The following is a 16,944-nucleotide window of genomic DNA, read 5'->3' as shown; positions in this document are numbered from 1 at the left end:
TTATTCATTAAAACATTGATACTCACTGAGCGAATCTATTGCGGAATATAGCTGTATATTGGTCGTAAATCATTGTATTGAATGAACATGCTTTCAGCGTTGTATTTCAATTGCTCTATTTCTTATATGGTAATATAACACAGATAGTCATTTTAAACTGAAAATTAACGTTTTACGGATTGGCTCATTGAATTGTTGAAGTGTATTTGATTTTAAGAACCAAAGGTTTTAGCTATGCTTTGTGAAAATAATTATATTACTCAATTTAAAAAAAATGTCATATTTTGGAATAAACGTTGTTCTCTAAGGAAAAATAAAACAATTGAGTTTTCAGTTCACCTAAGAACTTAATACATCTTTGTAAATAAATTTCTGGACTGTCTATAATGTCAATACTGTCTTAAATGTTATATTTTTCTGTCTCTTGACGATAAATTCAATTCGCTAGAATTTCTAAAAAAATAGAGCATAAAGATTAAACATGAGTCAGAGCTTTTACGACACAAGAAAATCGGTTTCATTTTTTGGCTCTAAATAAAAATCGATCTCACATAGGACATGCATTATGCATACTATGTAAATTTTTATGTTTTGTCTTATATGCAGAGTATTTTACGACAACGGTGATTTGGACCACGTGCCAGTTTTACTTTCACTTTATGGCATAATTTGAATATTTTAAACATCAAACATTTTATTTCGCGTGAACCGTCTTTATTAACAAGATGAACTATGAAATATTCTTAATTGCCTCCAATTATACTTTAACTATTATGGTTGCGTAATTCGTTTAAATTAACTTTTACTTATGTTATTTAATTGTTGTTTTGATAATTGATCGTAATAGATGTAATAGAAAAAGTTTATAAATAGACAGATATAAAGACTGAAAGACGTATCTACCTACATTATAAAGGTTATTACGCATTAACTCTGCAAGTAATATATGTATTAGTAAAATATTCAGATGTAAATAAACTTTTATAGTATTGTCGTATTAAACCGATAGTCATAAAATTTTCTAAATATTTAACCGTTAACGACATATTTTGTTTTTATTGAACACTATAGGTTTCCGCCCGCGTCTTCGCCCGCGCAGTCAAAGAAAAACACATATAGTTCCCGTTCCCGTGAGATTTCCGGGATTGCGTCATTTTCCCGGGATAAAAAGTAGCATAGATGTCCTTTCTCGGATATCAAAATATGTCAATACCAAATTTTATGAAAATTGGTTCAGTAGTTTAGGCGTGATTAAGTAACAGTCAGACAGACAGAGTTACTTTCGAATTTATTTAGTATGGATGTATCAATATATATAATAATTGAACTACTCTATTAAATAAAAGAGCGTATGTGCTGACCACACGTGCCAGAAGTGAAACTTCTTTGGCAAGATTTAAAGATGCCAAAATCGTCGCCTTACTCCATGACGCGACGGTATTGCTATGCGACCTTGAAATGTTACTTCAAACGCACATAAAGAAGTTTTACTTTTAATAAATTAATTTATGTCTTTTCACAATTTAAAAAGGTTTATTATTATTTCAGTGTTTCGGGAAAACGGACGAGAGCGACACAAAATGCTAGCGACGAATGGGCCGGAGGCCCATGAACAGCTAACGAGGTAAATAGGTTCTAGATAAGTATTTATGGTACGTATTTGAATTTTATTTTAAAGTAGATACTTATTAATTAAAATCTTCCTCAAGATCCATTCTCTATATTAAAAAAAAAATCTCTTTTGAATCCGACAGCGACTTTGTTTTATAATATGTAGTCTAAGATATGCAGTGAAGAACATCTTAGTTTAAAAATTAAAGACTTTTTAACGGATTTTAAACGCGATTTATTCATTCTATTATTTTCCCGACGTTTCGAACACTTTACAGCGAGCGTGGTCACGGGGAGACTGAGATGTTGTACGTCTTGATGGTCATTCAAAAATTGTTATTTGTGAACTACCTCCACCTATTCCTCCGTAGTTGGTATCTGGAGTATTTTTCCGGATGTTGGCAGTATTGGCTGATCGTGTCTTCTAGTCTTTTGGTACGTTTGACATGGGATTTTAAATTCTTAATAACAGGATCCCAGGTGTTAGAAAGTTTCAAACCATCTTCTCTATTGAAATTTGGATGTTTTTTAATTTCAATAGCCTCGCGCACAAGTCTTGGAAAAAATTTATTTTCTCTGGCAAGGATTTGTGGTTGGTCAAATCTTATGAAGTGGTTGTTGTCCAGTGTGTGTTCACATACCGCAGACTTCTTGTGACGCCGATGCTTGATATCCGCAATGTGCTCCTTCAGTCGGTTAGCAATGCTTCTTTTTGTTTGGCCGATGTATGAGAGACCACAGTCACAGTCTAACTTGTACACGCCTGCATCTTGTAGAGGAATATTACTTTTAATTGGTCTCAAGAATTGGTTTATCTTCTTATGCGGCTTATATATAGTTTTAATTGAAGCTCGTCTTAGGATTCTTCCAATTCTGTCAGTAACTCCCTTCACATATGGTAGGTAGGCCGGTTGTCTTTCAACTGTGTGTGGCTTCGTTCGACTCCTGTGATGCTGTGGAGGCGCCTGCAGCTTGTTGTTACGTAGTACTCGCTTGACATGCTGCAGTTCCCCGCTGAGGTGGGCAGCATCACAGAGGTGGCGGGCTCTCTGAAACAAAGATTTACCGACAGAAGCTAGTTGGCAAGGGTGGTGGTGAGATTCACCATTGAGGTACCTATCAGTATGAGTGACTTTCCTATACACTGTATGGTTGAGCATGCCATCCCGTCCCCTCATTATTAAAATGTCAAGAAAGGCTAGACGGTTGTTAGTTTCTAACTCCATAGTAAATTGGATGTTTTTATGTATGGAGTTAAGATGTTCTAAAAATGCAGGTATATGTTCAGTAGGGAGTATTGTGAAGGTGTCATCTACATAGCGTTTATACAGTCTCGGTTTGACTGGTGCTGTGGCCAAGGCTCTCTCCTCGAAGTCTTCCATAAAAATATCAGCGACAACGGGTGATACTGGAGAGCCCATGGCCACCCCATCAACCTGCATGTAAAATTCACCATTCCACAATAAATAGCCAGATGTTAGGCAATGTTCTAAGATCTCTGCATATTCTAATGGCATATTGTGTTCACCTAACCTTTTCTTAACAATATTGATGCAATCAGTCACCGGGAGATTAGTAAAAAGAGACTGCACATCAAAGCTAACCATAGTTTCATTGTTTGCGATATTTAGGTCTTTTAATATCTCAACAAAATGGTATGAGTCCTTAACATAAGCACTGGTGTTACCTCTGAGGGGAGCGAGCACCCTAGACATGTGTTGTGATAGTTTTTGAGTGGGTGTATCAATTTGACTCACAATAGGTCTTAATGGAGTATTAGTTTTGTGTATTTTAGGTAAGCCATACATCTTAGGAGGTTTCACGCAAGATGGAATAAGATACTTAGTGTCAAGATTTAATGTCATTACATTTAACATCTGGCTATTTATTGTGGAATGGTGAATTTTACATGCAGGTTGATGGGGTGGCCATGGGCTCTCCAGTATCACCCGTTGTCGCTGATATTTTTATGGAAGACTTCGAGGAGAGAGCCTTGGCCACAGCACCAGTCAAACCGAGACTGTATAAACGCTATGTAGATGACACCTTCACAATACTCCCTACTGAACATATACCTGCATTTTTAGAACATCTTAACTCCATACATAAAAACATCCAATTTACTATGGAGTTAGAAACTAACAACCGTCTAGCCTTTCTTGACATTTTAATAATGAGGGGACGGGATGGCATGCTCAACCATACAGTGTATAGGAAAGTCACTCATACTGATAGGTACCTCAATGGTGAATCTCACCACCACCCTTGCCAACTAGCTTCTGTCGGTAAATCTTTGTTTCAGAGAGCCCGCCACCTCTGTGATGCTGCCCACCTCAGCGGGGAACTGCAGCATGTCAAGCGAGTACTACGTAACAACAAGCTGCAGGCGCCTCCACAGCATCACAGGAGTCGAACGAAGCCACACACAGTTGAAAGACAACCGGCCTACCTACCATATGTGAAGGGAGTTACTGACAGAATTGGAAGAATCCTAAGACGAGCTTCAATTAAAACTATATATAAGCCGCATAAGAAGATAAACCAATTCTTGAGACCAATTAAAAGTAATATTCCTCTACAAGATGCAGGCGTGTACAAGTTAGACTGTGACTGTGGTCTCTCATACATCGGCCAAACAAAAAGAAGCATTGCTAACCGACTGAAGGAGCACATTGCGGATATCAAGCATCGGCGTCACAAGAAGTCTGCGGTATGTGAACACACACTGGACAACAACCACTTCATAAGATTTGACCAACCACAAATCCTTGCCAGAGAAAATAAATTTTTTCCAAGACTTGTGCGCGAGGCTATTGAAATTAAAAAACATCCAAATTTCAATAGAGAAGATGGTTTGAAACTTTCTAACACCTGGGATCCTGTTATTAAGAATTTAAAATCCCATGTCAAACGTACCAAAAGACTAGAAGACACGATCAGCCAATACTGCCAACATCCGGAAAAATACTCCAGATACCAACTACGGAGGAATAGGTGGAGGTAGTTCACAAATAACAATTTTTGAATGACCATCAAGACGTACAACATCTCAGTCTCCCCGTGACCACGCTCGCTGTAAAGTGTTCGAAACGTCGGGAAAATAATAGAATGAATAAATCGCGTTTAAAATCCGTTAAAAAGTCTTTAATTTCTAAATGTATAATACTCGCGTAAAATCAAACCCTAGAAAATACTATCTTAGTTTAAAATTTTGACATTGTGAACACGCAAAAAAGTAAGGAAAAAAGTTATTAGATTAGTTATTAGTTGTTAGATTATTGCTTTATATAAAAAGCTAAGCTATAACAATAACATATTTTGTGATTAGTTACTTTAATTCTTGGGTAATAGTGAATTGTTTTGTTAGTCAATCGATAAGTATCATGTATTTCACTTGTATTGTTATCCCATCAATATATTCCTGCTGTTTTGTGTGTCAAATTATAACTGAAGTCGGATTGAGTTTATGACCATACAGACCATATACCATTCCATTAATTGATTATTGCTATCGGTACACTGGAGTAACGGTCTTCGGTGAAAGTTGCCAAAAGCGTCACGTCATGAGACCTTCAAATGTCTTTATTATTTTTGAATTCAGTAATAAAAACATATATGGGAGAAAGTTTTTTTTTTGTTCGTTATTTGTAATAGTAACTCATGCAATTTATAAAATAAAGAGATTATTTATACCATTTATTATACAGGGTGTCTCAAAAGAAAGTTTATATTTTGTGGATGAATAAAAAAATTAAGCTGTGTATTGAAAAAATGTTTATCTATTAATTATTAAAGTGCATAATATGGGAATTTATTTCTTAAAAATAATGTCGTCCAAATGCAGTTTATTGCGTTCACGGCACTCATTTTAAAATGTATGTTAATTAGGAAAGTGTATGCCAACAAACCAACTTCTCTAGAGCATTTAAAAGAAAATATCCAGCACGAAATGGCAGCCATCACTGTGTCTACCTGCCGAGCTGTCATAAATACTGTAATTTTACTGTTCGATTAAATGAGTGCCGTGAACGCAATGGACTGCATTTGGACGATATTATTTTAAGAAATAAATTCAATTTAATAATTGATAAACATTTTTTCAATACACCGCTTACTTTTTTTTATTCATCCACAAAATATAAACTTTCTTTTGAGACACCTTGTATTATTTTTGTACATTTTTCACATTGAATAAATAGTATTTGGGAGATAGGTATTATTTTTATGACTATTTCGAAATGACTTAGCAAGTTCGTTTAGATATAAAAAATAAAAATGGAACATAATATTATGTATACTTAGTAACTTTTCTATGAAAGTGCAAATACACGTTTCAAAGAAAGATTTATTGAAAAATAATGTATTGTATCTATACTATTTTTGTAACGAAATTTCGCTTTCTAAGAAAAAATTTCCTCAATTTCATATAGAAGCATTAGGAGTATTAATAAGTAGAGAAACAGGAAGGTGTTATAACACATCAATCCATCACTATAATACTAATTTTCCGGTGCATATAATTCTGACTTCAATAGGTTTTAGCCAGTCAAGTGTAGAGTTATTATGGTATGTGAGGCGATTACGAATTTATTGTTTGATCTTACCATATTAGTAGTAGTCTTGAAAGATTATATACTTAGAACTGAAGGACCTTGTATTGATCTTGTAGGTATATAAAAATTGATTTCTATTCTATTTTGTATGTGGGTTGATTAGAATTAGACCAATTTCGCATGTCGCAAGTAAAAGTAAGATTGATAGAATGATAGAACTCTCTTCTAATCAATAATACTTATTATATACATAGCTCTCAAAATATCTCTTAATAAAACTGCCTATTTAAATAAATATCTTGAAACCTCTTAAAAACACCACACAGATTTATTATTAAGTATAGATATATATAGATAATTGTGCAAGAAAACCTACACTTAGAAATAATCCAAACCTGTGATGAGAAAGAAAGAAATTTCAATGACAAGTTAATAATTTACACCTTGAGTTCAAATGGTAATCATTTAGCAATCTTCAATAATTTTTTAGCAATCGACAGATGATTCGTTATTGTTACAATAATTAGAGTGTTTTTCGAATCATTGGGTTTAATTTAATTGACGTGTGCTCTCACTTGAGGTATGTTACCACGCCCTAAAATAATACCAATCTTCTATTGGTATTATTTTATTAACAACTAGCGGTCCGCACCGGCTTCGCCCGTGGTACATATTTCGCCATAAAAGGTAGCCTATGTTCTTTCTCAGGGTCTAAAGATTGTCTGTGCCAAATTTCATCAAAATCGGTCCAGTAGTTTGTGCATGAAAACCATACATACATACATAATTACAAACTTTTCCTCTTTATAATATTACTAGCTTACCGCCCGCGGCTTCGCCCGCTTTGTCTAAAACCTAATAAATTATATACTAAAACCTTCCTCTTGATTCACTCTATCTATTAAAAAAAACCGCATCGAAATCCGTTGCGTAGTTTTAAAGGCATACAAAGGGACATAGGGACAGAGAAAGCGACTTTGTTTTATACTATGTAGTGATTAATGAAATGTTTCATTCATTCATTCATTCATTCATTTATATATTAGTATTAGTATAGACTAGCTTGCTCTGCTCACTAGTCTAGGCTACGTAGGAGGTATTATTTTAACCCGTTATTTTGTTATTATAGGGGGAACATTTCTTTGGAGATATAAGAGTTAATATAGGAAGTCGTTGTAACCTGAACCTTTTTGTAGGACTTTTTAGGTAACTAAGCCACAGATAATTTCAGATCATAGACTAAGCTAACACCTTTATTGTATAGGTATCGCATTATTTTATATTTAGTTTAGTTTATATAAATTAAACTAAAAACTTGAAAAACTGTATTGATCAAAACTAAAACTAAGTGTCGTATTTTTAAAAGGCTTCATTAGCTCTAGGTTATGTTTACAAGAACTTTCTTTTTCTTACTTATATGCGAAAAGTAGGTAATATAAAAGATTAATAACTACTCTCCACACCTAATCATATTATAATGAACAGTAACAGAGTTATTATGCTTCGCCATATACTAATTAAAAAATCCCAAATTTTTACAAAGTCGTAAAAGCTATTCAAAATTTACAGTTATAGTATATGTAGGCTTATAAACAATTGTTAGAAATCTATGAAACTTTAAAAAAAAAGTTTAAAAATAAGTGTTATCAGAAAGATGTTCAAAGAAGGTAATCGTTATGTTTTATTTTGGAAATAATCTAAGATAAGTGTGAAATTGGTTGTAATATTTCAAATAAAAGACATTATAATATCATTTTATTATATTATGAAACGAGTATTTTTTTAAGAAATACAAGCTCTATCTCACTTTTCTCCTGTAGAGAAAGCTAGAAGCTGTAGAGCAACCGTACCTTTTTTTTTATAGTGGGGAAATCTTCCAAAGATACCCACGGCCCCCGTGGTAGGGACCGGGGGTTATGTCGGATTCTTACCGACTAAAACCCCACTGTGTTCCGTCGAGCCGCTTTAATGATGGGGCCGCGGGTATTGATTAGAATTCTTCCGCGACCAGAGCAACCGTACCTGAAAAAGAGCTATATAAAAAAACTAAATATGCCGCGCGATACCACCCGAACGAACCCGTATAAAGTATGTATTCCGAGTTTTATTCGAATATATAAAATATAAAGTTTCACCCAAATCAGTTCAGTAGTTTTTTCCTGAAAGCGTAACAAACATGCATCCACACTTACAAACTTTCGAATTTTTAAAATTAGTAGGATACCACGGCGATGCGACGCGAAAGGCGGAAAATACTAAATGTTAGTAAAAATTATGAACTTAAGCTGATTATCCTAAAATTAATATTTTGCATGGAATAGGTATATTTTATCGATATCGATGCTATAAAATCTGCTAATACAAAAATAACATATGAGGGGCTGATTTTCTTTATGCACTCATCCTCTTCCTGAGACTTCAGAAACTTTCAATCTATATAATAAAATTATATCGATATAATAAAAAGTGTGGCACTCGGGGACTACCGCGGTAAAGCTATTGCATGCTATGCCTTCAAGCCACGCGGTCTCCGCCCGTCGGAGTTGGGAGCGTGAGGTTTTTCGTTACGGAATTTCTGGATTCGGTCCCCGCGCTCAAGGCCCGCGATAGAAGCTATGCAATAGCTTAAAAAAATTCTCTCCAAAAATTAATATTTGATGTAGACTAAACTGTATCACTAAAATATAATCGACAAGTAAAGCGCGCTCTTAGCTCTACCACAGTCTACTAAAACCTAATAATATTTTATACTGTGGCTCTACCATACCTTCAAACATAACATCACTCTTGAGCAATGTACAGGGTGCATCTAACATGCTTTTTTCACACAAAGAAAGACAGTACGATTGTTTTCATGTTTTCTATTAAAAAAATGTTATTTTTACTAAGTACCCATTATGAATCGAGGTCGTAGGTGTTATTTTTTGCAACAAACCGGCAATTTATTCTTGTTACTATTTTACCGTGTATATATATGGTTTAGTATCCTGCCTGTTCGTTTGCCTTTCTATATCATATTATAATAACGGAATAACCTGTTTGGTATGCTCTTTATATTCATTAAATAAGTAGTGTTTTGAACATATTTTAGTATTTAATATAATAAGCTAGTGCCACTTAAACATACACTTGACCGGAGTTTTAATCGTTCACGTAAATGAGTAAAATCACAACGGCGTTACATCATGGTCGAGTGAAAATTTTTGAAATAAAGTTTCACTTTTATGTTATAAGTATTATGGTAATGCACAAGACCTACGTATTGCACATTTGAGTTGATTTAATGATTTAAGTACCTTGATGCTTTCACTTGTTGTTGTTTGCAGTAAAATTTACCAATTAGTATCATCATAACTTATTTAAATCTTTTGAAGATACATTAGATTTAAATAATATTTTCTGTTGTAACGATACTATAAATACTACAAGAAGCAATCCCTCTTATCTAAACTGGTAACATAGCGGCCGTAGCTATTCAGAGATTTTTTACCCCCCGAAGTCACAAACTAAAATTGATTGATGGCACTCGATCACGCAATGTAACTCAGCAATGCACGTGCGCAGATGGTAACGTGCGACGAGAGCACACCTGTCGGCGGCTTCCACTTGGGTGGTCGCGAGGATGAGGGGCGCGCGCCGAGCGTCTCCTCACTCTCGCTGTACAAGCAGAAGATTGACGCGCTGTTCGATGACACCCGCTCGGTCACCAGCCTGCACGGGACGGATGTAGGCAGGCGAGACAGCAAGGTAGCTATAATATATATTATGTATATCTATCGGTAGTGCCTGCTAGATGGTCTATGCTGCTATTTCCATGGCACTTGATTAAAACAATGTGAAAACATATTTAAATATTTTTACTAATCTCTCCCTGCTTATAATACAACTGTTATTTCTTTTTCCACAGATAAGTTTGCCGCAAGACAGTAAGACGATATTTGAAGATGAAAATGACTACTGCGAGAACAAAATTAAGAAGATCAATAATACAGTCCAAGACCGTATAGAGAAAATGTTTGCAGATATGGCGGGAGAAACCAGGCCTTTTGAAGGCATTGGAGTGCATGTGTTCAATGTACACTACTTAGGCTCTACACCCTTACAGAGTAAAGTCACGAGCCTGTCTGGACTGCAAACGCCATTAAAAGATTTATATTTTGCCTATAGAAGAAATTACCGCCATAAAAGTACATTAACAGGCAGACTAGAAATATCAAAGAGTGGACTGAAAGTAAGGTACAAAGGGGAGAAAGGAGATTTAGAACAATTAAATCCATTCCCAACAATAGCTGTTTGGTCGGCTGTTAAATTTGTTGTTCAAGACACGGACAAGGAACCCAACGAGCAGAGCTACGCATTTTTGCCTCTTATTACCGACCCTGATAACATAGATCGTCAAGCGTTATTCAAGTCATTGGAAACATCTGAAAAGAAATATATCCTCTCCCACAACGAAAACACCCATTCACCCCTTTTCGCTGTTGTGATGAGGAAAATCGGAGTCGCTAAACAACTCGAGTGTCATGGGTTTGTATGTCAGACGACTGAAGACGCTATCGTTATAGCGGCGACGTTGTACAAATCCCTTATGTCACACATGAGTCGTCAGGGCCACGCCGATAAAAAGACGTTGAAAAATCGAAACGGAGTCAGTTGTATGAGTACGGCTAGTAGTTTACCGGCGAATGATATCCCGGTTAGACCTCCACGAAAGAAACGCAGCACGTCGTCTTATAGCGGCGACAGTGATAGAGCTGATGGATTCTCAGCGAGCGAGTCGTTCACGGAGCAATCAAAAATGGATAACTTTAAGGAACTATCGATTTCATCCCCACCCGTTCTCCCGCTGGATGCGAAAAGAATTACAGTTGAAGAGGTGAAAGCTAAATTAGATTCGATTAAACACAATGGTGCTCGTGATCATGAATTAAGGAAATCACTAGAAAAGCTTCCACACCCTGTAAGCTTTCTGAAACAAAACCCTCTTAGCAGTAGTGAATCATCAGTTCGCAGTAAAGTTTCAGAGAAAATTGAACTATTTCGTGAAATGGAGAGACGAAAGAGTATACAACGACCACCGACATTACCACCGCCGATTCCTGTTAAACCAGCTCCGTCCCCAGATTCGAAGGAACCTCTCAGAAGGACACAAAGTGGTAGAAAATCATTGGGAGAGACTGGTGATATTCTAACGAAAGTCGCTATACCAAGGTCGGGAAGTTTTCTCAATGCAGGGGGATTGACGCGTTACAAATCTATTGGCCATAGGTACGTTATTACATTATTATATTATATAGTAGTTATAACATTAAATAATGCTACATTCAAGAAGAGTAATTTCCTCAATAAAAATTATTATGGAATTTAGATGTGTAGTAACACATTTTACGTTCCACTTGATCAGTAATGCTAAGCACTTTTATTTAGGCACTGATTAAAAATTTGCTAGAATATTTCAGTGTATTGCGTGTGGCTAATTGCACAATCACTTGTACACTAAAAATTGTTATAATTAATTACCTCTTTTCGATTATAAGATTAATGCAAATAAATTGATAAGTTAACTAAAAGTAAAAAAGAAAAAAGTTAAGTATAACATAAAAAAACATCTAACACAAGTATTTTATAAAGAAAGTCTATTTATACGCCTCAAATAAATGTAATTTCAACATAATAAAACACATTTTATAACAATTTCAGGAACAATGGGAAGAAAGGAGGTGGATCACCATTGGGTTTCAATGAATTATTTAACGAATTCAAAGTGCAAGAAAATTTACATTCGATGGATGAAATTTTGAATGTCATTATCGACCCGGACGGAATGTCTTTTAATGATTTAAAACCTATTTATAAAGAATTCCTATTGAAACTAGCGGTAACATTAACAAAAGATGAAATCTTCCAGCACAGTAAAGCCATAATGAAGAAACAAAAGAAAAAGCTGTTACGAAGGAACAGCACGTTCCAAATCAAGAGGAGGACATTTTTCAAGGGTGCCAGTGGTCTACGAATGGTATTCAGGTTACCGTTTGGAAAAGATAAAAAGAAAGAGAAGAAACGATTACAAGCGTTGGAAACTACCAATCCATCAAAAGCTAAAGATCCTATATCGGAAAGCTCTGTGTCTACATCTAGTTATGATTTACGACAGTTCAGACCCAAAGAGCCACCTGTACTTGCGCCCAAACGACAAACGACGAGACAAAGAAATTCAAGGCGTTCAGAAAAAGGGGTTCACGTTTCTCAACGGAAAGGGAAATCAAGACCTGGAGAAAGGACCTCTTCAGAAGACTCAGATTTCTTAACGTTAAGCAATAGATTGGGATGTCAAAACCGAAATAGCTCGAGTGGTTATGTATCGTGCTCCGAATGCGAGTCCGAAAGCTGTATGGACAGATGTTACTGTTCTCTCAAAACCAACTGCAAGACCAAGTGCTATTGTTCAGCTCTGGATACCGGCAAAGACTCCGCCAAGGCGAGATTACTAGGAAAAAACTGCAAAGAATGTTCCAAGTAAGTAAATAATTATTAAGACAATCATCACACTTTCTCTTCTCGCATTACTACTCCCCTTTCCAATTTGGCCATTTATAACAAAACCTTATCTTGCAATAGCAATTAATTTTATTGCTCATCAAGATCGCATTTGAACGTTATTTAGAAATAACACGATTAAGTAAATTGTTTTCTGTTGCTATCTAATGGCATGTAAATTGATTTCTTGACATTTGTTTATTGCTTATTGCACAATGCGGCTGAAATCTAGGTTTTTGAAATGTCTCTAATTCGATAAATTTATATCCTGACTGGTTTTGGTCGAACAAGTTGATCACATGCATTTCTCTACTTTCGTTTGCTTCGTATATATCATTCGAGTCTAATAAGAGTGCATCTTTGCGAAGAGAATTAATTACATTAGCAGAGTGGACTGTAACGAGCTCAAAGGAATGCGTGCCTTATTTATTAGCTATTTATCCTCCTGAGTCCCGACATTTTTTTTTCTAACATTGTAAATTTGTCCGCATGTCCTTTAAAAAGAACTATTTCGAGGTGTGGCTGAAGTCCTGAGACTTTGCGTGCTTCGAAATAGAGCTTAAAGCTCATACAATTTTTTTTGCTAGAACAAACATTATTGACATTTAAATAAAGATCATTTTGGCATAAAAAATAATTCTGTGCTATTTGTTCGTCTTATAGGCCATTGGGTCTTAATACATAACATGCCGGGGTAGAATATGTCCGTTACAAAGGAATCTCGGACTTACAGTGAGATTTTTTTTATAAATAATACCAATTAAAAACACATTTTTGCAATCAAAATAATCAACTTTTATTAAACTTTTTTATTATAATGTAAAAACAAGTTATAAAATCACGAAACTCAAGTCTTACTTCTATCAGTCTGAATTATTTATCAAAGTTAATGTCATAAGAATTCTTAGTAAAATAAGGAACATACAAAAGAACAAGCTAATATTAATAACCCAATTATGGAATGTTATAATTAATAGCTCCATACAAAAATAGAAAATAAAAAATAAAATTATAAAGAAAAAGAAAAAATTTAATCAGAATTATGAAATAGCTTAAAGCAATTTCGTTTTGCTGTTAAGCAAAGCGACAGATTACATCCTAAACATTTTACTGATGTTTTTTTAGAACATCCTTCATTTCTACAACGACTCTGAGTTGTTAACATTTCTGGTAAATGATCAGTGCCATGCTTTCGTCTCAATTTAGAAGGCAAAGGCACTATTGGCGGACGCCTCTTTTTTACGTTTCTTCTTTCCTCCGGTTCACCACTATCATCCAGCAAATCATCCTCTCTGTAGAGATTCTCTTCTATTAGTCTTTCTGCTATCAGTCTTTTGAACTCTCTAAGTTGTACTATTTTATGTCTACGGATACCTTTTTCTATCTGTTCCTGTTTAAATTTAATCCATGAATTCGTGATAGATAAGTCCAAGCAATGGGATATGAACCTTACGGTCCATTTACGAGTTCGTGCTCTACTTGGGCATACTGCTATTAATCTGTCGGTTAAATCTACTCCGCCCATATTGCTATTATACTCTTTTATAACTTCGGGACGTGAAACAAATAAGTATTGTCTTGTTGATCTGTTGTATCTTCTACAGTCATCAAAATTTTCAGCAGCATGAATAGTGGACAGCAGTAACACAGATTTATTGTCCATCCATTTAGTGAATGCCACCTCCCCATCATTTCGGACTAGTACGTCACAACTCCCTCTTCCTTTCCTCATTAAAGTTTTATCATCGTCTATTTTATTGATTACTTCTTTTGGCACGCGATTTTTCATTATAGTTCCAGTACATTTTAAGCCTCTTTTAGCAAGTTCGTCTGCCAATCTAACCGTAGTAAAATATCTATCAAAATAAATCAAATGACCAGGCACTAAAGATTCAGTAAGTTTAAGTACAACGTCTTCTGGGAAGGGTTCGGCTGTATCCGAATCCTCATCTTCAAATTCAGATTCGTTTAAAATTGTTTCCAATTGTTCATCAGTCAATTCTAAATAGGAAAAAAAACAAATCAATGAAATTTTATAGGAAATCCGGGATAAAAAGTAACCTATGTGGTATTCAGAAACATAAGCTATAATACTACAAAGTTTCATCAAAATCCGTTTAGTAATTATAATGTGATTGAGTTACAACATCCAAACATCCAAAAGTTACATTTATAGTATTACTCTAAATAAATGCCGAATATCCTTTTTCCCGTACAAATTGAATATGCCTAATTATATAGCTAAAACCGAAAGTACTTTAATGCCCGGTTCCTATATTTGAAAAACGATCCGTTTTAGTTACGAATAGTAGTATAATTAACCAAGCGTAAGAGCCAGCGCGCACGAGCAACTTTGTCTCCGCAACTATTTTGTCTCTCCCATCAATTGTATGGGGAGTTGCGTCGCTACGTGCGCGCACTTTCATACTAGCCCATGGGTGGGAGAGACAAAATAGTTGCGGAGACAAAATAGTTGCGGAGACAAAGTTGCTCGTGCGCGCTGGCTCTAAGCGAAAATCGTTCCTATAAAAAACGTCTCGTCAAGCAACTTACCGACGGCTTCCTACTGACGGATGGGAGGGTTACTATTAACGAACGGTAAGCATATTGTATGGAGAAGACAGTTTATCGCGTTCCTATAAATATTTTTAATGTCAATAAGCTGTCAAAGTTACTATTCGTATAGCATTTTGTTTACCCGTCGATTTCGGGCGGTTAAATTCTTACTATTTCATTGTTTCCGCTTCAATATCGAAATGTGGAGTTCAGATAGTGATAGAGAAGTGTTTAATATTATATCGAATTTCGGAAGAAGATAGTGGGCGTGAAAGAGTATATATTATAGAGAAGGAGTGGATTTTTTGCGACCCTGGATTCTCACGAATTTCAATTGAGATTTCGACTTGATAAAGAATCTGTTGAACAATTACTGCTTGAAATTTATCCAGACGTACGAATAAAAGGAGCCAGGTTAGTTTAATGGAGGCATTAATATTATACCAAACACGTCTAACCTTATTACATACCTAATTTATGTTGTCATTTCAGGAATCATGGGGTATCTCCATAACATCAATTACTGTTGACGCTGAGGTTCTATGCTTTAGGCACAATATCGATGTCAGTGGCAGACCTATTTCCCTTGGTCACGGCATCACGCGTGAACGGGTGGACCGATTTCGATAATTATTTTTTTATAATGTTCCTTGAAGTACGAGGATGGTTATTATGGAAAGAAAACATAAACATGTACCAAGGGCGAAGCCGGGGCGGACCACTAGTATATATATGTGTCTATGTTTGCAATGTAGAAATCAATTTTTTAAACATTGTATTGTAAATAATAAAAAATAAATAAAAGTACATAATAAAATGGAATAAAAGTTTTATTTCTTTATAACTATGTTTAATTTTACATAGTAATATGTAACTACATAATATATGCCAAAGAACTGTCTTGTGATTCTTACGCGACAACCCTCCATCGATTATCATCTTCTATATTATATTCCTTAACGCTGTAATAGGCTCTCTGAACTAAATACATGTTTTACATAAGATTTACATTTAGCACTAACAAATTCTTTTTCTACCGTGTGTCTAGATATATTGCTTAATAATATACAAAAATTAATTAGTTATTGTGTGTTCAGTATTTCAAGGGCGAAGCCGGGGCGGACCACTAGTATATTTATATGTATGTCTATGTTTGCAATGTAGAAATCAATTTTTTAAACATTGTATTGTAAATGATAAAAAATAAATAAAAGTACATAATAAAATGGAATAAAAGTTTTATTTCTTTATTACAGTTTAATTTTACATAGTAATATGTAACTACATATTATATGCCAAAGAACTGTCCTGTGATTCTTACACGACAACCCTCCATCGATTATCATCTTCTATATTATATTCCTTAACGCTGTAATAGGCTCTCTGAACTAAATACATTTTTTACATAAGATTTACATTTAGCACTACCTAACAAATTCTTTTTCTACCGTATGTCTAGATATATTGCTTAATAATATACAAAAATTAATTAGTTATTGTGTGTTCAGTATTTCAATTATTTCTTCATAATATTTGTCCATCATCCTTATTATGTTTGAATTTTTTGGCTGAAAATAAAAAGTTTTCCTGGTAGGTATTTGACCAATTTTTGCATTAAATGTGTTGGTCAACGAAGTCCAACATTCATCCTTTAATTTATTCGTAGAAGCATTAGTCTCCTTACTGG

The 16,944-nt window shown here is 34.9% G+C and overlaps 3 protein-coding genes across 3 annotated transcripts in view; 2 read left to right on the top strand and 1 right to left on the bottom strand.

Moving 5' to 3' along the window:
• Positions 1-16,944, top strand: part of LOC123700064 — a 38,962-nt gene that overhangs the window by 16,779 nt on the left and 5,239 nt on the right. Inside the window, exons 2-5 of the mRNA XM_045647176.1 lie at positions 1,549-1,624; positions 9,729-9,911; positions 10,072-11,432; positions 11,865-12,680. Coding sequence (XP_045503132.1) covers positions 9,729-9,911; positions 10,072-11,432; positions 11,865-12,680 — 2,360 coding nt within the window. The 5' untranslated portion in view covers positions 1,549-1,624. The remainder of the gene's footprint in view (positions 1-1,548; positions 1,625-9,728; positions 9,912-10,071; positions 11,433-11,864; positions 12,681-16,944) is intronic.
• LOC123700065 lies at positions 1,840-3,468 on the bottom strand. The gene has a single exon (XM_045647177.1). It carries the CDS (start codon positions 3,417-3,419, stop codon positions 1,959-1,961), a length of 1,461 nt encoding a protein of 486 aa, XP_045503133.1. The 5' UTR covers positions 3,420-3,468; the 3' UTR covers positions 1,840-1,958.
• On the top strand, positions 3,488-4,741 carry LOC123700066. The gene has a single exon (XM_045647180.1). The coding sequence runs from the start codon at positions 3,521-3,523 to the stop codon at positions 4,613-4,615; it is 1,095 nt and encodes a 364-aa protein (XP_045503136.1). The 5' UTR covers positions 3,488-3,520; the 3' UTR covers positions 4,616-4,741.

This window comes from Colias croceus, chromosome 19, assembly GCF_905220415.1.
Source record: "Colias croceus chromosome 19, ilColCroc2.1".
In the NCBI taxonomy this organism is placed as follows: domain Eukaryota; kingdom Metazoa; phylum Arthropoda; class Insecta; order Lepidoptera; family Pieridae; genus Colias; species Colias croceus.
Note: the sequence above shows the minus strand (reverse complement) of the source record. Positions and strands in the feature narration are given on the sequence as shown.

Bases quoted from the DNA above. Each gene is read 5' to 3' on its own strand.
- LOC123700065 (XM_045647177.1), bottom strand. From the start codon at position 3,419: ATGTATGGCTTACCTAAAATACACAAAACTAATACTCCATTAAGACCT.
- LOC123700066 (XM_045647180.1), top strand. From the start codon at position 3,521: ATGCAGGTTGATGGGGTGGCCATGGGCTCTCCAGTATCACCCGTTGTC.